This window comes from Cydia amplana, chromosome 25 (assembly GCF_948474715.1).
Source record: "Cydia amplana chromosome 25, ilCydAmpl1.1, whole genome shotgun sequence".
Taxonomy (NCBI): domain Eukaryota; kingdom Metazoa; phylum Arthropoda; class Insecta; order Lepidoptera; family Tortricidae; genus Cydia; species Cydia amplana.
This window is the reverse complement of record NC_086093.1, coordinates 8,026,757-8,047,673: the sequence shown is the minus strand read 5'-3', so window position 1 is coordinate 8,047,673 and position 20,917 is coordinate 8,026,757. Positions and strand designations below refer to the sequence as shown.

General features: G+C 39.0%; 1 protein-coding gene across 1 annotated transcript; it reads left to right on the top strand.

Moving 5' to 3' along the window:
- Positions 1 to 628: 628 nt before the first annotated feature.
- Positions 629 to 20,890, top strand: LOC134659629 (WD repeat-containing protein 74). The gene is made up of 9 exons (XM_063515311.1): positions 629 to 695; positions 2,120 to 2,274; positions 3,735 to 3,860; positions 5,896 to 5,986; positions 8,858 to 9,035; positions 15,199 to 15,291; positions 16,964 to 17,156; positions 19,428 to 19,567; positions 20,659 to 20,890. Exons 1-9 carry the CDS (start codon positions 629 to 631, stop codon positions 20,876 to 20,878), a joined length of 1,263 nt encoding a protein of 420 aa, XP_063371381.1. The 3' UTR covers positions 20,879 to 20,890.
- Positions 20,891 to 20,917: the final 27 nt, after the last annotated feature.

Sequence of the window (20,917 nt, the reverse complement as noted above, 5' to 3'; positions counted from 1 at the left end):
TTCCTCCGAAAGCGGTGCCGTCATATAGCGGCCGTCTCCATACAAATACTACGACATCCATATTTAGCCGTATAATTTAGTATGGAGACGGCCGCTATATGACGGCACCGCTATCCTAGGAAAACCGATCTTAACAGACTTTTTTTTCAGTTAAGAATTTCTGAAAGACTAAAAAACAACGTCTTTGGAATCAAGGTCATACCAAATTTGTCAGCAAATAGGAACTTAAAAAACTATACTAATCTTTTTCTTTTGGGTGCTAGTACTAGTGTAAGACAAAGATATACTTGGTCAAGCAGATCTTGTCAGTAGAAAAAGGCGGCAAATTTAAAAAATGTAGGCGCGAATTGGGCGCGAAGGGATATCGTCCCATAGAAAATTTGAATTTCGCGCCTTTTTTTACTGATAAGATTTGGTTGACCAGCTGTATTTCTTTGATTTTGTGTCAAATACTATACGTATAACACACGTATAACGAAATGGTACGAAGTCGAGGACGTCAAAGTCAATTTGGCATTTGGCATTTTTTGAATTTTCAAAACAAACTCACGTGTTGGTTATGCATGTTGTATTAGTAAATTAAAATATATTTTATGGACCCTAGATATTAAATAAGGAAACCGGAAAAATGCAAATAAAACAAGAAGATACGGAGATAGACATATTTGTCGCCACTAAAATAGGTTCATTCAAACGTAAGTAGCGTGCTACCGTGGTAGGTATTTCAATGTACAACTGTCGATGGTAATAGATGCTGGATATTTATTGTATTTAAACCGAATTAACTTAAGTTTAAACTAAAGTAACACCTAATATAAATGTCATTATCTACATAATAATTTAAAAGAGAGCCAGACACGTCTTATTCCAGATTAAACATCGAACTAACCTTATTATATTAGGTCCCTTGTAAAATCATTTTTAACATTAATGTGTTTATTGTTGTGTTGTATTTTATTTCTATCATATATGTTGTCGTAAGTTTCTTTCACACGCACTGAAGTGAGCACATTTGTTAATTACTCTGCATAAAGAATGTGACTAATGGAGGAAATTTTTGGCTAGCCTCCGCAAGAGAACATTATGTGTGACTGAATTGAAAGGTCTAGAAGAAATTTCTTTTATCAATAAGACCACTTGTTTACATAAACTTCAAATTGTTCCAATTCCAAATTATTTGTTAAACATAGGTAGGTATGTACAACAGTAGGTCTTAAATGTATAATATATAGTTTGTCAAAGGACTGTCTCATTTCAAACATAGATAGAGAGAATCATACTATCTTTGTCTTACACTAGTACTAGCGCCCAAAAGAAAAGGATGAGTATAGTTTTTTTTGTTCTTACTGACAAATTGGTTTGACCAACTATAGTATCACTTTTGGAAATGCGAGTAATCGAGTATACATGTGTAAGCTAGAGATAGACCAAGATAACTGCTGCAAATTAGACAGCACAGAGTGTGCAAGTGTTATCATAAATGTCAAATGTCTATTAAATAATGACCTAATAACACTTGCACAGTCTGTGCTAACAAACACTGCAGAGTTATTTTGGTCCAACTCTTACTTTGCACTGTCTTGAACCAAACAAACTGAAGAGGTGTCATTATAAACGTCATATTTTGTCATTACTCATTGCAAATGCCATGCACACTTAGCTTAGTCTGTTTCTTATTGTAATCACCTGTTTAATATTACCTATTATTATTTGGAGCCTGTCCTGTCCCACTGCTGGGCAAAGGCCTCCCCCCAATTTCTCCACAAATCTCCGTCTAGTGCAGTGGTTCCTAACCTTTTCAGTCCGGTCACCCCTAGGACTAACTAGGGAACCTGATTTAACCCCTCCTCCCAATGGTAATAAAGAATAAAACGTGTACGTTTGTTGTATTGTTATATTAGGTTAGCTTATTACCCCCGTAAAATACCAGTTTTACCCCCAGGTTAGGAACCACTGGTCTAGTGCTATGTCTGGCCACTCCTTTAAAAAGGAGTCCAGTTCATCCCGCGAGGCAGGGTCTGCCAGATCCCCGGTTTGAGTTTTCGGGCTCCCACTCTGACGTGATTTTGCCCCACGACTCACTCGGCATTCTTAATATTACATCTCCAAATATTTCCAGATGTGAAATACCACACGGACGCTTCAAAGAATAATAAGAAGTGCGTAGAGAACCTGGTGGACATCAAGTCTCTGCAGAAAGATGAAGGCGTCACGTGCATGGAGTGGGGGAACCCGGAGCAGACCGAGATACTGCTGGGGAAAAAGAATCAACAGGTATTAGCCCCTAGCCAGGCGTGGCTCACTCCGCGATTTCGTCACTTTGCTACAGGTAGCTAAAAGTACACCAATTTTCGGTAAAGCCATAAGCCGCGCGTGGCGCTGTCGCCACCTAGCGGCCATATCTGTGCTGATCGTAACAGACGCGTTTTGTTAGAGAGTGAGTCTTCTGTACTTAGTACTATTATTTATTCTGTGCACTAGCGGAGTACCATACAAGAAACATTGCTTTGGTTTCATTGTACCTTAATTTCATTTTCTCATTTACCAAAATTCCTACATTTCAAAATGGAATTGTATCAAAATAACTGAATCTCAGAATAAAATAAATAAATAAATATTATAGGGATGGGAAAGAAGGTCAAACAATCTTGATGTGTCTTTTTATTTTAAAATATTGAAAAAAGCTTAAAAAATGAGATATTATGAAAGCAAAAGAATGTAAAAGATCGTATATGATTTATAATTATAACATATACATTATAATAATATGTAATAACTGTGTATGTAACTGTATGTGTAATTATATGCTGTTTGTTTCCCTTTGCAATAATATAAAAATAAAAAAATATTTGCTGTGACTTATTTTTCAATGGTGATTTTTAAGAGCCCATCAACGTGCACACTAGCGCCACTGCCAAATAATCGTTATTATTTAAATTTAACGAAATATATTTAAAAAAAGGGGGCCGCTACGTGCTGCATCTTGTATTAAAGTACCTTTTAAATACATCAAACTAGTTTCTATGTTGCTGGATTCGTCCATCTATGCGTCCAAAGTTAATTAAAACGGCCGTTTTTGGTTTGATAGGCTCTTAATAAGAAGACATGTCAAGATCACTTACCTTCTTTCTAATGCTAAAAAAGCGGCCAAGTGCGAGTCGGACTCGCCCATGAAGGGTTCCGTATTTAGGCGATTTATGACGTATAAAAAAAAAACTACTTACTAGATCTCGTTCAAACCAATTTTCGGTGGAAGTTTACATGGTAATGTACATCATATATTTTTTTTAGTTTTATCATTCTGTTATTTTAGAAGTTACAGGGGGGGGGGAACACACATTTTACCACTTTGGAAGTGTCTCTCGCGCAAACTATTCAGTTTAGAAAAAAATGATATTAGAAACCTCAATATCATTTTTGAAGACCTAGATACCCCACACGTATGGGTTTGATGAAAAAAAAATTTTTTTGAGTTTCAGTTCTAAGTATAGGAAACCCCAAAAATTTATTGTTTTTTTTCTATTTTTGTGTGAAAATCTTAATGCGGTTCACAGAATACATCTACTTACCAAGTTTCAACAGTATAGTTCTTATAGTTTCGGAGAAAAGTGACTGTGACATACACGGACAGACGGACAGACAGACATGACGAATCTATAAGGGTTCCGTTTTTTGCCATTTGGCTACGGAACCCTAAAAACGAACTGTATTTAACTATAAGCCCTTTTTTTCAGATTCAGGTTCATAGTTCAGACGGAACTCTCCTTCGCACCTACACTGCCGACCATGGGACAGGGCATGTAGTCGGCGTCGGACGGTGCCGACGACTGATCAGCGCGCTAAGCACTGGCGTTGTTAAGGTAACTACATACTTCCAATTCTTGGCACCTACACTGTCAACCATGGGACAATGTCGAAGACTCGCTAGCGCACTTAGTACTGGTGTTGTCAAGGTAATTACTTCCAATTCTTGGCACCTACACTGTCAACCATGGGACAAGTGTCAAAGACTGATCAGCGCGCTTATTACTGGTGTTGTCAAGGTAATTACTTCCAATTCTTGACACCTACACTGTCAAGCATGGGACAAGTGTCAAAGACTGATCAGCGCGCTTAGTACTGGTGTTGTCAAGGTAATTACTTCCAATTCTTGACACCTACACTGTCAACCATGGGACAAGTGTCAAAGACTAATCAGCGCGCTTAGTACTGGTGTTGTCAAGGTAATTACTTCCAATTCTTGGCACCTACACTGTCAACCATGGGACAAGTGTCAAAGACTGATCAGCGCGCTTAGTACTGGTGTTATCAAGGTAATTACTTCCAATTCTTTACACCTACACTGTCAACCATGGGACAAGTGTCAAAGACTGATCAGCGCGCTTAGCACTGGTGTTATCAAGGTAATTACTTCCAATTTTTGGCACCTACACTGTCAACCATGGGACAAGTGTCAAAGACTGATCAGCGCGCTTAGTACTGGTGTTGTCAAGGTAATTACTTCCAATTCTTGGCACCTACACTGTCAACCATGGGACAAGTGTCAAAGACTGGTTAGCGCGCTCAGCACTGGTGTTGTCAAGGTAATTACTTCCATTTCTTAGCACCTACACTGTCAACCATGGGACAAGTGTCCAAGACTGATCAGCGTGCTCAGTACTGGTGTTATCAAGGTAATTATTTCCAATTCATGGCACCTACACTGTCAACCATGGGACAAGTGTCAAAGACTGGTTAGCGCGCTTAGTACTGGTGTTGTCAAGGTAATTACTTCCATTTGTTAGCACCTACACTGTCAACCATGGGACAAGTGTCAAAGACTGGTTAGCGCGCTCAGCACTGGTGTTGTCAAGGTAATTACTTCCATTTCTTAGCACCTACACTGTCAACCATAGGACAAGTGTCAAAGACTGATCAGCGTGCTTAGTACTGGTGTTATCAAGGTAATTATTTCCAATTCATGGCACCTACACTGTCAACCATGGGACAAGTGTCAAAGACTGGTTAGCGCACTTAGTACTGGTTGTCAAGGTAACAACAAGTTCATAGTTCAGATGGAACTCTTCACCTTATACTGCCGACCATGGGACCGGACATATCGGTGTCGGGCACAGGCGTTGTTAAGGTATTTGTTATACTTATCCATAACTAAGACTATCTCCATATCATCTAAATCGGTTCAGCAGTAAGGGCTCATTTAGACGGCGCGCGCCGAACTCGTAAACGATTTTGGGCGTTTTTTTTTTGTTGTCCCCTACACTTTTATTTCAAATTTGGGATTTTTTATGTTATTTCTACTCAGAATCACGAGCTCTTTCTATCCTAATAGGAGAAAAAAAGTGTCCCAAAATTTCCATACATTTTTCGATCTTTCCATTACGCGACCGCCATACAAAGTCTATGAAAAATGGTGACGGAATGGAAATAAAAACCTTAAACACTTTTTTTCTCCTATTAGGATAGAAAGAGCTCGTGATTCTGAGTAGAAATAACATAAAAAATCCCAAATTTGAAAAAAAAGTGTAGGGGACACCAAAAAAAACGCCCTTTTAGTTACATTGCGCACCATGGAGGTTACATCAATTCAGCCGACCGATCAAATGACGCAATGTAATGAAACTCGCATGCGAGTTCTCGCACCGTCTAGATGAGCCCTTAGGGGTCGTTCAGAAATCATGTGGTCATGTTTAGCCTATTTTTTTATGATGCGAGCTTTTCTTATTAATGAACTTGCGATAAATGTTTTTATTCGGTAAATACGCATATAAAATAGAGCGAATTATTTGATCTGATTAAATTTTTGAGTAATATTGTTGTTTTTGGCTTTCCCGCTTCGAAAAAAAATTACACGTGATATCTTCTCTGACCATCTTATCTTATCTTATCTATTTATAGATATGGAAGAAGAAGGAGGAGGTGCTAATCGACACGGGAGGTAAATTGGACCGGATGAGGGTGTGCGCCGAACAACAACTATTTGCCACGGGTACGTTTTACCTATGCATCCTCTTCATACAGGGTGACCGTAGCCAGAGGGTATTTGACTGTATTTAAAATAAATTATTTCACACCATGCATGAAATAAAGCACCAGATAATTATTAGAAAAACACAGATAGCAGTTATTTTTAAACACAAGTTCTATTTAATTAATCGGATAGAAATTGAAAAAGTAGGTGAGTGACTGACATCCCGATGTAATGTTTCATATAAATCCCATATTAGAAATTTGTTTTGACAGTTCTAAAATAGTACATTATTGTCGAGGTTCGGAAGTAGCTACTTGCAGGCTGAGGATTCGTTTTAAACGGACGACCTTGGGAGTCCGTTTAATTGAATCCGAAGCCAGCAAGTAGCCTTCCAGCCGAGTCATATATAGGGCTTTTCTCAAAAATGGTGCAAGAAATAGAAATATTTTACAGAACTTACAGAAGCAACGTTCTAATGTTCACAGAAAAAAATACAACTATTAAAAAAATTTGCTTGCCGCCTTTAAAAAAAAAAAAGAAGTGTATTTTTCTGCTGAAAATACGCCAACCTATTTGAGACACCTAAATATTTGCGGTACCAACATTAAGCCTGTAACAGACTATCGCACCGCACCGCGACCTTGGAGCGTCGCACCCATAAGTGAGAGCGAGAAAGAGATATCTGTTTCTCGCTCTCACTTATGGGTGTATTATAAATTTATCTATGATTGTTCTAATTATAAAATGGTGGTGCCTCTTTAACTTTGCTCACCCGTTACCATCAAGATGTTCTCTCTTTGACTCCCCAATCCAAGTGAACGAGTCTGCACAACTGTCCATTTAACTCCCACTTACCCCTACCACTTGCTAACTCAAGTGTTGCCAGGTAAGTCATTAAACATTACCCATTACCCTAATATTACATTCAGGTATTTTCAGAAAGTTGCCAAGTAAAATTCATATTTGCTTACACTTTTTGATATAATTACCAAAAATCATGACATTCGGCCATCCTACTTCGTGCATGACTCCGGCGCACGAAACTCAATTTAAGGTTGAAAAGAAAATAGCTAAGAAAGCGCCTTTAGAAACACTTATAAAACATTTCTTATACACTGAAATAAATCGTACCTACTCCATGAAATTCCTCTGAGATCGAAATGCTTATTCAGCTTCTTATACCTAGTTGTAAACAATAACATTAAATGTGTAAACTTTGTTTTAAATCAATATGTTTGAGCTCGCGTCTATCATGACATTCGGCCTTCAGTTCTTTCCTTTCTTTATGTTTACTGTCAATTGCATATGTTTAGCTTTATGAGAATTTGACTTGTAGTTAATTATTTACTTGATGTTTACTACGTGTCTTACAAACGCTTAAAACATTTTTCATCATACAGCGATATAGGTTTATGCAATAAATAGATTTTATTCAATGAATTCGATAGTCTTCAAGTAAAATATGATATTGTACCTTTAAAAGTTTAAATTTTAATATTATGAACACAAACTATTTTTTTTATTGTATTAAAATATCTTGATAATTTAAAACAACACTACAAAGCAACAATGTAAAGAAAGTCTAAGCTTCTTACAGCTACAAAACTGCATTCGAAACACATAAACTACTCGAGGTTCATAAAATCAATCCATTATGTAGGTACTTAGGTACCTACTATTGAAATAAAATAAAGACAACTTACGTTTTTATTCTACCGATCGAATCTAAAAATCTTATTGTGGGTTAGTGGTACGTTAACACTTCTGAAATATTATAAATTTATCTATGATTGTTCTAATTATAAAATGGTGGTGCCTCTTTAACTTTGCTCACCCGTTACCATCAAGATGTTCTCTCTTTGACTCCCCAATCCAAGTGAACGAGTCTGCACAACTGTCCATTTAACTCCCACTTACCCCTACCACTTGCTAACTCAAGTGTTGCCAGGTAAGTCATTAAACATTACCCATTACCCTAATATTAAATTCAGGTATTTTCAGAAAGTTGCCAAGTAAAATTCATATTTGCTTACACTTTTTGATATAATTACCAAAAATCATGACAGGTGCGACGCTCCAAGGTCGCGGTGCTGTGCGATAGTCTGTTATAGGCTTTATAATAATAAGTGCTGATCATCTGTTTGGCTGTTTAAGGGACCTATGCCTTCATTTGATATGGCCATTTAAAGTTTTAAAAAGTTTGGAACTCGTTAAATAATGGAATTTGTATGCGACATTGCAGTCCCGAAATCGAGACTGCAATGTTTTTAACTTTTTAATTTTTTGAATGACCATAAACTACGCACTTCGCGACCTATTTTTTAACCGTCCATTTTTGAGAAAAAGAAATTAATTTGACTAGTAGCTGCTAGTAGGAAAGTACCCTATTGGACAAACCCTGAATTCCCACGTAGGGTTACTTCCAAAGAACGTAATTTTTTTAATAGAACAAAATAATACACTTTTCGTCGGGTAGTTGCACAAATCTCTGTTCTGACATTTTGCTGGGACATCAGTTAGCCGCGACCACGACCAGGGAACTGTGTCGAAACGTCGGTAAATCATGGTAATAAAATAAATGTTGCGATACACCCGTCTATAAATGTGAGTTAAATTTGACCCACTTCCCCATTTCCGATTGAGCTGAAAATTTGCATACATATATGTAAATCGGGTAACAATGCAATATTATGGTACCATCGAGCAGGTCTGATGATGGAGACAGGAGGTGGCCATAGGAACTCTGTGATGAAACAACGCAACCTAATTATGTTAGGGGTTTTTAGAATTGTCTCGATGATTATTAGTTGCCTGTCGTAAGAAAAGTGCAGTCAGCGAGAAATGCTTGTACCAAAAATGAAATTTTTGCCAAAAACTTATTATTTCCAGGAGGCGAAGAAAACGACCTGAAAATCTACCGCATCGGCGAGCCCGAGCCCATATTCAGCGCCAAAAACCTGGCCCATGACTGGCTCCAACTGCGCCGAGACATCTGGGTGTCTGACCTGTGCTGGTGCGGCCAGGGCGGCCAGCTGGCTGCCGTGTGCTCCCGTCATGGCTATATCAGGTACGTTGGTAATAGAACCCATCTTCAGCGCCAATAACCTGGCCCATGACTGGCTCCAACTGCGCCGAGACATCTGGGTGTCTGACCTGTGCTGGTGCGGCCAGGGCGGTCACCTGGCTGCCGTGTGCTCCCGCCATGGCTATATCAGGTACGTTAGTAATAGAACCCATCTTCAGCGATAATAACCTGGCCCATGACTGGCTCCAACTGCGCCGAGACATCTGGGTGTCTGACCTGTGCTGGTGCGGCCAGGGCGGTCAGCTGGCTGCCGTGTGCTCCCGTCATGGCTATATCAGGTACGTTGGTAATAGAACCCATCTTCAGCGATAATAACCTGGCCCATGACTGGCTCCAACTGCGCCGAGACATCTGGGTGTCTGACCTGTGCTGGTGCGGCCAGGGCGGCCAGCTGGCTGCCGTGTGCTCCCGTCATGGCTATATCAGGTACGTTAGTAATAGAACCCATCTTCAGCGATAATAACCTGGCCCATGACTGGCTCCAACTGCGCCGAGACATCTGGGTGTCTGACCTGTGCTGGTGCGGCCAGGGCGGCCAGCTGGCTGCCGTGTGCTCCCGCCATGGCTATATCAGGTACGTTAGTAATATAACCCATCTTCAGCGCCAATAACCTGGCCCATGACTGGCTCCAACTGCGCCGAGACATCTGGGTGTCTGACCTGTGCTGGTGCGGCCAGGGCGGCCAGCTGGCTGCCGTGTGCTCCCGTCATGGCTATATCAGGTACGTTAGTAATAGAACCCATCTTCAGCGATAATAACCTGGCCCATGACTGGCTCCAACTGCGCCGAGACATCTGGGTGTCTGACCAGGGACCGGAAAACCCCTTTTAAAGATTAATCGTATCGATAAAGTAACCCTATTAAATGCTTACCCAGAGGTCATGGTTACCCTATCGTTTGGCTTACCCTATCGTTATGGAAACCATTTTGAATATGATTAATCATATTAGATGTGGTTACCAAATCAAATAGGGTGTAGATAAGGTAGTTAAGCCTATAATATTTACCGCTTACCCCTTCATAGGGTAACCCTTTTTCCGTCTCTTTTCTACGTAGGCGGCGATTCTACCTTTCTCATTGAACAGAACAGGATAGATAGAGATAGGTAGGCGGGGGGCGGGGGGGGCGGCAGCCGCAAAAGCGAAACAAGTGGAGTGAATTGGAGCAGTCACATCACATTCTGGAATCCTCTCTAATTACTCGTGTTACTCGCGTCCTGAGTTTGGTGACACGACGTCATGGAATATACAGGATGGATTTTCTTTTTGGGTCAGTGAGGGCAGCTACCAGATCCCGTGCTGCTACGAGAAAACGGTCTAAGAAGACCTTCCCTCGATTTCAAATTAATGAAGATTGGCTTTTACAGGTTTTGGAAAAAACATACAGGGTGAGAGGAAAAGGTCATTTTTGACAAACTTTTTTTTTGATGCCAATCGATCCAATTCCCATTAAGGATCAAAAGCTTGTATGGAACCAAAAAAAAAATTTCCGGCTAGAAAAGCCACAAATTTAGGAAAACTTTTCCCATACAATTTGTATGAAAATGAAAACTTTTATTTTTCAGATGCTATTTTTGTATGCCAATCGATTCCATTCCTATCCAGTATCATTCGTTTCCTAGGGGTCAACTTACGGTAATGTACTAAAAAGCCACAAATTAATAAATACTTTTTCCATACATTTACTATGGATATGTTTTTGGTTCCATACAAGCTTTTGATCCTCAATAGGAATGGGATCGATTGGCATCAAAAAAAAAGTTTGTCAAAAATGACCTTTTCCTCTCACCCTGTATGTTTTTTCCAAAAAAAATAAAACCGACTTCAAAAAGAATGAAATAAAATATTATCCTTTTTGAAGTCTATGCGTTACCAACCATATGTTTGAAGTCGGTGCCAAGCCAAGTAGTAACAATACCAGTTAAAAATGGGATTTATAGCCGTAAAGCTGATTATTTTTGACTGGTATGGTATTGTTACTACTTGGCTTGGCACCGACTTCAAACAAATCAGTTGGTAACGCATATACTTCAAAAAGGATAATATTTTATTTCATTCTTTTTGAAGTCGGTTTTATTTTTTTTGTAAAAAGTTTTTATTTTTCCATTTTTAGTTTTAACGCATTGTTAATAGCGCGACACATGAATGAAAAAAATCGGACTACTCTGTAAAAAGTTATGCGTGGTCATACGTTACAATCGGTGAGTGAAAAATCAATCATCCCCTATTTTCCTACCCTTAAGGTTGGATTTTTTTTCCAAATTTATATGGGACCAACTTCGGGGTATACCAAATCCAATAAAAAAATAATTATCAAAATCGAACTACTCTGTAAAAAAAAATGTGATCATACATAAAAAAAAAATACGCGTCGACTTGAGAACCTCCTCCGTTTTTTCGTCAGTTAAAAAGGGTTAAAAAGGCGGGGGTTGAAAGTTTGTTTGGGGTTCAAATTTTATTTTAAGCTATGAATTTGTAACTTCGTAAAAAGTTATTTCATTAAAAAAGAAGAAAACCTATCTCAGCATTTTTCTAAAATTCATCCTTTAAGTTAAGGTGATGAAAAAGGGGTTGAAGATTTGTATGGAAGTCAGACATTTTTTTAAGTGCGCGACTTGAATCTTTGTAAAATGGCATATTATTAAAATACGAGAAAAGTCATGTCAGCGTTTTTAAAAATTCGTCTCTTAAAGGGTCGAAGGGGGGTTGAAAATTTTATAGGGTTCAAATTTTATTTAAAGCTACAAAGTTGAAATTTCGTAAAAAGGTATTTTATCAAAATAAAACTAATTTCAGAGTTTTTGATAATTCATCCCCCGAGGTGGTGAAAACGGGGTTGAATTTTTTTTTTGTTTTTCGTGTTTTTTAAATATTATTTAAGGGTTTCAAAGGGGAACGAAAATTTGATTATTTTTGCGCTACGACGCACGGTTTAGGAGATACAGCATTATAAAGTTTTTTTTTTGTTTTTTTTTATTTCTCTTTTGTTTTTTTTTTTAATATTAATTAGGGGCTTCCTACAGAGGAATGAACATTTTAATATTTTTGCGCTACGACGCACGGTTTAGGAGATACAACCCATAAACATTTTTCTTTCTTTTTTTTAATTTCTTTTTTTGTTTTTCGTGTTTTTTAAATATTACTTACGGGATTCAAAGGGGAACGAAAATTTGATTATTTTTGCGCTACGACGCACGGTTTAGGAGATACAGCATTATAAAGTTTTTTTTTTGTTTTTTATTATTTCTTTTTTGTTTTTTTTTTTTTATTTTTTTATATTAATTAGGGGTTTCTTACACAGGAATAAACATTTTATTATTTTTGCGTTACGACGCACGGTTTAGGAGATACAACCCATAAACATTTTTCTTTCTTTTTTTTAATTTTTTTTTAGTTTTTTGTGTTTTTTAAATGTTACTGACAGGTTTCAAAGGGGAACGAAAATTTGATTATTTTTGCGCTACGACGCACGGTTTAGGAGATACAGCCCTATAAAGATGAAAACTGATGATGATGATGATGATTAACCAAAACATGTCTATGGTTCACTCATCTGTCAGAAATGACAATTAAAATTAGGTTGCCAACAATGTATTCCATACAATATTTTTTAAGTGGTGATTATACGAAGTATCGTAAAAGTGCCAAAAAGATACTGCGTGTATGCACAAATACTTTTTTGGGGAATAGACTAAAGACTTGTCTTGACAACTATAAGAGAGGGGTTTAAAGGTGTGTGTACGACCCTTTAAATGACAAATAAAAGTACTGGAGTAGAAAAAACATTTTTTTTTATTTTGGCCATATGAAACGTAGAAATGTAGGTATTTTATTATTTACTAAGTCCAGCCCCCTACTAAATAACTATGATTTTTAAGCCGGGACAATTTCCTTATCGGCCGGGACGCCGGGACACCGTGCTTCAAACCGGGACATGTCCCGGCGAACCGGGACGTATGGCAACCCTACCTTAGGGGCTTGAAACTTCGTAGGTTGTGAATAGGGTTGCCAACTATTTTTTGGTAGAATATAGTATTTTCCAGAATAGGGCATCAAAAATATAGTACATTTCAAAAAAATATGGTACTTTTAGATAAAATACTAAACATAAGTGTAACATACGTTTAATCAGAAATATAGTATTATAGCGTACTATATATTTTTCCAAAAGTATATAGTACAGAGAGCCAAAATATAGTACAATACTATATAATATAGTACGGTTGGCAACCCTAGTTGTGAAAGACAAGTCTCATGCGTTGTATAATATTAATAATTAACAACTGATTAACCGTCCTACTGCAATCTTTTGCTGCATAATGTTCTAAGCTAACGTAGAATATATATATAACCACCAAGTGAAGTAAGTATTCACAATATTTTGCAATTTAAATTTCCGCCGACCGCAACGCACTATTACGAGCTCCGTCCGAACAATTCTATAAACACAAACAGCAAGCTCGGACTTGTTCGCCGCCGCCGCCCGGCAAATCACAACGATATTTTCGCGCACGGACAAGCAATAATAGCATCTTGATCAAAGGCGTAAGCGCTACGGCTAATGCATAAAGTCTGTTTATTTGTGTGTGTAGGCTCGCTCGTGCCGCCATACTTGTACCTATTGTCAACCATGCGCTTGGATGTTGCTGCAATAATCAGCCGAAAGCCTTGGTCACAGAGATTAAAATAGCTTGATCGCATTTGAAACCCACTTCATAGGGAAACTTTAATAAAGGGTTTTTGGTTTTGGTAAGCGCTTACCCGAGTTAACTGTATTCAATTTGGTAATTTTTTCGTTTGGGTAAGTCAATGATGTGCTTTCCGAATTGATAGGGTTTTTAAAAACCACTCTATCATGAACCCGGGGTAAAACCCTCTTCAGGGTAAGCGGTTCCGGTCCCTGTGTCTGACCTGTGCTGGTGCGGCCAGGGCGGCCAGCTGGCTGCCGTGTGCTCCCGTCATGGCTATATCAGGTACGTTAGTAATATAACCCATCTTCAGCGCCAATAACCTGGCCCATGACTGGCTCCAACTGCGCCGAGACATCTGGGTGTCTGACCTGTGCTGGTGCGGCCAGGGCGGTCAGCTGGCTGCCGTGTGTATAGTATTTTTCAAATTTGATGGTTTTTTTTAATACCACGTCCGTGGCAAACAAGCATACGCCTGATGGTCACCGTAGCCTATGGACAACTGCAACTCCAGAGGTGTTACATGCGCGTTGCCGTCCCTAACATCGCATACCCTCTGGGTACGCTGACAGGTGTCATTTCAATACAATTTTGCGAGATTTGGCGTTTTTAACACTTATAGAGATTTCACTCATAGAGTTTAAAATATACTATCGGTTGATCGTAATTAGATAAGATTATTTTTATTTCACGGTTTAAATTACAATACAAATTTGCCTGGCCATAAGAATTGACTAACGCACGGGTTAACAAATTATACATAAACCTTCCCCTTGAATCACTCTATCTATTTAAAAAAATCCGTTGCGTAGTTTTAAAGATCTAAGCATACATTCAGACAGACAGCGAGAAGCGACTTTGTTTTATAGTATGTGGTACACAGGAAATACGCCCATTTTCCGTATGTTATTAGTAGAGATGCACCGGATATCCGGTTACTATCCGGTATCCGGCCTATCCGGCCGTTATTTTAGTATCCGGCCGGATACCGGAAGTGACCTACTATCTGGCCGGATACCGGATAGTATAATTAACACATTTTGGGGTAAAAAATGGAATCTAAAAAACAGTCACGGTCATAATCGAATCAGTTTATTCTTTTAAAACAATATTAACTTAATATTTTCTTTAATAAAACAATTTTAATTAAGTTTGATGATCATTAAAAAAACGAGTTATTTGTCTTTAATATTGGAAATCCATCAAAGGCCAATTGTGATAAGTAATGACATGATAAAACCCTTTACGATCCTAGAAATGTGTCCGCGCGAACGTTCACTACGAAACAGGACGACGCGCACCTGCAAAACTCAAAATATAGGTATAGTTCCGCCGGCCGAATATCCGGCGGCCGGATACCGGAAATTCGGCCAGTGTCCAGGCCGGATATCCGGTATCCGGCCAAACAACTATCCGTTGCATCTCTAGTTATTAGAGCGGTTTCTTGTTTGTCGCAGGTTGTACGACGCGCGCGCTCAGCGCCGCCCGGTCACCAACATCGACCTGGACAAGATGGCGGCCACCTGTATAGCACCTGGGCAAGACGAGAGGTCAGTTAACTATTAAAATATAAATATTAATATTAGGGGACATCTTAGGGGTCGTCTAAAAATCGTGTGATCGTTTAGAGGGGGGGTGGGGGTAAGGAAAATATCACGATGGAGGAGGGGGGGTCAGAGAAGATGTCACTTGTAATTTTTTTTTTCAAAGCGGGAAAGTTAAAAACAACAATATTACTAAAATTTTAATCAGATCAAATATAAATCCGCTCTATTATAAAATAGATATTATATATTTGTATTATAAGCAGATTTTTACGATGCCTGTTTTTGAGAGAAAGCATCTTGAACATATACGCAATACAGAAGACACGCGACATTAGACTTGCTTAGCGTCTTAAGAGTACCCGCATCATAATTATCACGTGATCTTGTGGGGTTGGGTTGGGGTCAAAAATAGGCCAAATATGATCACATGATTTTTGGACGACCCCTTACACAGATCGTAGCCTCAAATTAAGCAAAGCTTATCGCTTGAATATGTAAGAGTGATAGAGAGGTTAGATAACAAAATGTCGGCTCTTTCGTTTGCGGTGACCTCAGATTGTGAGTGATTGTGATAGTCGCGCCCCCTACGCAGAGTATCGCGTAATATTCCTAACATACCGTAAAATGGGGTGAGTATGGATAAAACTGACATTCAAACCTTGATAAAACTTTATTTTTACATATGGCAAACTGATTTTTATACATAATAAACGGTCTGTATTTTATTTTTTTAAGATTTTGTGTAGTTTCATTTTATAACTTTAAAGATAGACACGAAGGTACTAAGGTGAGTTTTGAAATTTGTTGGATCGACACTTTGGGATTATGAATAAATAAATAATAATGGACATTTTTACACAAGTTGACTAAGCCCCACGGTAAGCTCAAGAAGGCTTGTATTGTGGAATATTATAATAGCTTGATTTAAACTGTTTAAACCAGTGGTTCCTAACCTTTTCAGTCCGGTTACCCCTATGACTAACTAGGGAACCTGATTTTACCCCTCCTCCCAATGGTAATAAAAAATGAAACGTGTACGTTTGTGGTATTGTTATATTAGGTTAGCTTATTACCCCCGTAAAATACCAGTTTTACCCCCACAGGGGTAATTACCCCCAGGTTAGGATCCACTGGTTTACACGACAACGGTTTCATTCACTTGAATTTTTAGTCGCCACTGGCGACACGTTTCGGGCCCCTCGGGGGCATAAATTAGTTTAAAATATGTCTCACGAAAGTTTAATATCGATAGCTCGATTTGTTATTAGAATATATATATTTGGCAGTTCGTTAGGGTTATTTTAAAAAGAAGGTCTATTCTTAATTAAATTCGTGTGAAAGTTAGGTTAAGCTATCTCATGATTTGTTACTTTTTACAGTTGTTATACCTACTCAGATAGCATTTCATAGTATTAAGTTTATTACAAAATATGTTTTGCATATAGGAAACTATAGGTCTACATTATAAAAAATTCTAGCTGTTTAGCTTATTTACCTACATGTTTATAAGACTGTTTGTTTCTAAATAAAAAAAAAAATATATATATATATATATAATTTACGTAGCGGGAGCCCGTAAAAACCAACTCGCCCCGCTGTCATCCCTTCTCTCCCCATTCATAACCTCCCTCGTAATCCCTACTCGCCCCGTTTTACGGTACTCGTGACGTTTAAGACAAGTGATGGTGGGCTTCGGTCGCGGGCAGCTCCACGCCGTCGACTTCCGCGCCGCCCGCCTGCACTCGGGCTTCAAGGGCGCCACCGGCGCGGTGGCGGCCGTCGCGCAGGCGCACCGCCGCGTGTACAGCGCCAGCCTCGACCGCCATCTGCGCGTGCACTGCTACAACACCAAGCGGCTGCTGTACAAGGTGGGGAACGGATTCCATTTTTTACGCCATAATGTGTTAATTTTACTATCCGGTATCCGGCCGGATAGTAGGTCACTATCCGGTATCCGGCCGGATACTAAAATAACGGCCGGATAGGCCGGATACCGGATAGTAACCGGATATCCGGTGCATCTCTAGTGTACAGCGCCAGCCTCGACCGCCATCTGCGCGTGCACTGCTGCAACACCAAGCGGCTGCTGTACAAGGTGGGGAACATTTATCAATGTGACGTTGTCTATGAAAAGGGACCTTGTGTCGCGCACCAGCACGGCCGCGTGTACAGCGCCAGCCTCGACCGCCATCTGCGCGTGCACTGCTACAACACCAAGCGGCTGCTGTACAAGGTGGGGAACGGATTCCATTTTTTACGCCATAATGTGTTAATTTTACTATCCGGTATCCGGCCGGATAGTATGTCACTATCCGGTATCCGGCCGGATACTAATATAACGGCCGGATAGGCCGGATACCGGATAGTAACCGGATATCCGGTGCATCTCTAGTGTACAGCACCAGCCTCGACCGCCATCTGCGCGTGCACTGCTACAACACCAAGCGGCTGCTGTACAAGGTGGGGAACGGATTCCATTTTTTACGCCATAATGTGTTAATTTTACTATCCGGTATCCGGCCGGATAGTAGGTCACTATCCGGTATCCGGCCGGATACTAAAATAACGGCCGGATAGGCCGGATACCGGATAGTAACCGGATATCCGGTGCATCTCTAGTGTACAGCGCCAGCCTCGACCGCCATCTGCGCGTGCACTGCTGCAACACCAAGCGGCTGCTGTACAAGGTGGGGAACATTTATCAATAAAATTAAATACTCTTTTACTTCTATAAATGGGTTTCTACAAATTCACATTACACATTCTTACATAATATAGTATTTTATGCAACCGTTGTTTAAGAGGGGTCAAAAAAGGCGAGTGGCGTGAGTAACAATTTGAGGCGAAGCCGAAAATTGTTAATAAAGACGCCACGAGTATTTTTTGACTCAGTTAAACAACGTTGCATACAATACTTTTTCTACGACCAAGCACTTACTTTGATATAAGTAAAAGTACTTAGATATGAATAAAATTGTAAATTTAGCAAATATTTTTCATTCAAGTAGTAGCAAAGAATGGAGGGTACGGGCGGGAAAAGAATGAAATCAAAAATCATATCTATGGTTCACTCATCTGTCAGAAATGACAATTAAAATTAGGTTGGCAACAATGTATTTCAATCAATATTTTTTATGTGGTGATTACACGAAGTATCGTAAAAGTGCCAAAAAGATACTGCGTGTATGCACAAATACTTTTTTGGGGAATAGACTAAAGACTTGTCTTGACAACTATAAGATAGGGATTTAAAAGTGTGTGCACGACCCTTTAAATGACAAATAAAAGTACGGGAGTAGAAAAAGTAATAAAATACACACATTAAAATCCATACTAATATTATAGATGTGAAAGTGTGTCTGTCTGTCTGTTACCTCTTCACGCTTAAACCGCTGAACCGATTTAGTTGAAATTTGGTATGAAGATAGTTTGAGTCCCGGGGAAGGACATAGGATACTTTTTATCTCAGAACTCACCCCTTAGGGGGGTGGAAATTTGTATGGGCAATCAATAACCGCTGAACCGATTTAGTTGAAATTTGGTATGGAGATAATTTGAGTCCCGGGGAAGGACATAGGGTAGTTTTTATCCCAAGAATCTTCCTTTAAGGGGGTGAAAAGGAGGGTGGACGTTTGTATGGGGAATCGTTAAAAAACAGATTGGGTAAAAATAAGCTACCCAAATTACTAACTCCACGCAGAAGAAGTCGCGGGCAAAAGCTAGTTAACATATAACTAGGACAGTTCACATAGACGGCTCTAACGCGAAACTTATTCAATTACTAAGGTAATAAAGATTTAAATATCGCGTTAGACCCGTCTATCAATGTGAGTTAATATGTGTTCAAAAAGCGAAAGTTCACACACAATAAATAAATAACTTCAATATATATAACTAAATAAAATCTTACTCTAACAGTAAGTAACAGCGAGTACTCCTACTGGGTCTAAAATTTTGAAAAATATACAAAATAGCTCTTTACCTATAGATGACAGGAAAACCTGTTAGAAATGTGCAGTCAAGCGTGAGTCAGACTTAATGCACGGAACCCTTGGAACGCGAGTCCGACTCGCACTTGGCCGGTTTTTTATATGTCTATGTTTGTAAATACTTAATAAATATATATGTATTTCTCGCAGCAATACTTGACCTCTAAGCTGACCGGGCTCCTGATACAGACAGAGGGCAGCACTGCTCTCCGCGCCGCACCGGAAGTCAAGGAGGAACCCGAGTGTCGAGACGAGATGGACCAGCTCTTCCAACACATGGATACCATTCAGTAAGATTATTTACAGTACATATGGTGCTACTTTCCCGAACTAGTGCGGGAAATAGCACTTTCCTTGCGTATGTCGAAAGTTTAAAGTACTGTAATACGTTGTACGATCATAGAGAAATAAGTAAGAGTGCTCACTCCATACATCAGTTCAGACTATTAATTTCAGTGTCTACATCTAGCATCGAGTAGCGGAACTATCAGTACTGCTATTTGACAATAGATGTAGCACCGAACGGAAAGTCTTATCTCAACAGCATAAGACTTTCCGGTCGGTGCTACATCTATTGTCAAGTAGCAGTACTGATAGTTCCGCTACTCGATGCTAGATGCTAATAGTCTTTTTGGTACTAAAACTGATGTATGGAGTGAGCACTCTATGTATTTTTTTTCTCTATGGTACGATACACGTGCGAATGGGTAATTCACAACGCATGTCGATTTATAGCCACTCGTTTCGAATTTCCTCTTTTCCGCACTTGTATCGTAAATAACTATTTTATTTCTCATGCTCTCAAATTAGATCGCTGTTGTTCTAAGAAGTGTGCAGAAAATGGTACATTTCTGCACTAGAGCATTTTACTTTCCAATTAGGGTTTTTTTCTTATTTTTTACCATATAAGCAATAAAAATTTGGTAGTAGATTTGGTGTACAATTTGCATTGTGATAATTAATTCCCAACCCAAAGTTTTACCCTACGGGACATGTATCGTACAACGTTTTACAGTACATATGAACCTTTAACTTTTCAACATAGTTACGTAATGTGCTAATTATCGCACTAGTGCGGTAAAGTAGTACCATATGTACCTGTGAAAGTAGATTATACAACAAGGGCATAAAATACACATCTTATGCAATCAATGAATGTGTTTGATACATAAACGTATAAGTATAACGACACATTTACTTTATCATACGTAATCACTAATAAAATAAATAATAAATAATTTTTGTACTGATCCAGAGGCCGTGTGTTCAGGTCTCACCCAAGACAGTAGTTTTTCCACTTTTAAATTTATTCTAAGCTTAATAGCATCGATCGCAGACTTTCCTGCTTGTTAAAAATTAAAAACAAATAATATTTTCACAGAGAAAAACCAAAAAGGAAAAAGCTACCACCAGTACCTGCCCCATCCAAGAAAGCTAAACCGTCGCTAGAGGGCAGCACCATAGACCTGGACGATGAACATAACCAAGGGGATCAAGAAGATGCCATCAAGAAGTTGCTGAGAAGCACCGAGAAGCAGAAGAGAAGGATGGAGAAGAAAAAGAAAGAGAAGAAAGCTAAAAGCGTGTTCCATAATGCTTAGAATAAATTGTTACCTACATCATATTTTATTTTATTTCAT

Coding starts and splice junctions, on each gene's coding strand:
- LOC134659629 (XM_063515311.1), top strand. CDS start 629: ATGCAAATAAAACAAGAAGATACGGAGATAGACATATTTGTCGCCACT. Junction 9,036..15,198: donor TCCCGTCATGGCTATATCAG/GTACGTTGGTAA, acceptor TGTTTGTCGCAG/GTTGTACGACGCGCGCGCTC. Junction 15,292..16,963: donor GCACCTGGGCAAGACGAGAG/GTCAGTTAACTA, acceptor GTGACGTTTAAG/ACAAGTGATGGTGGGCTTCG.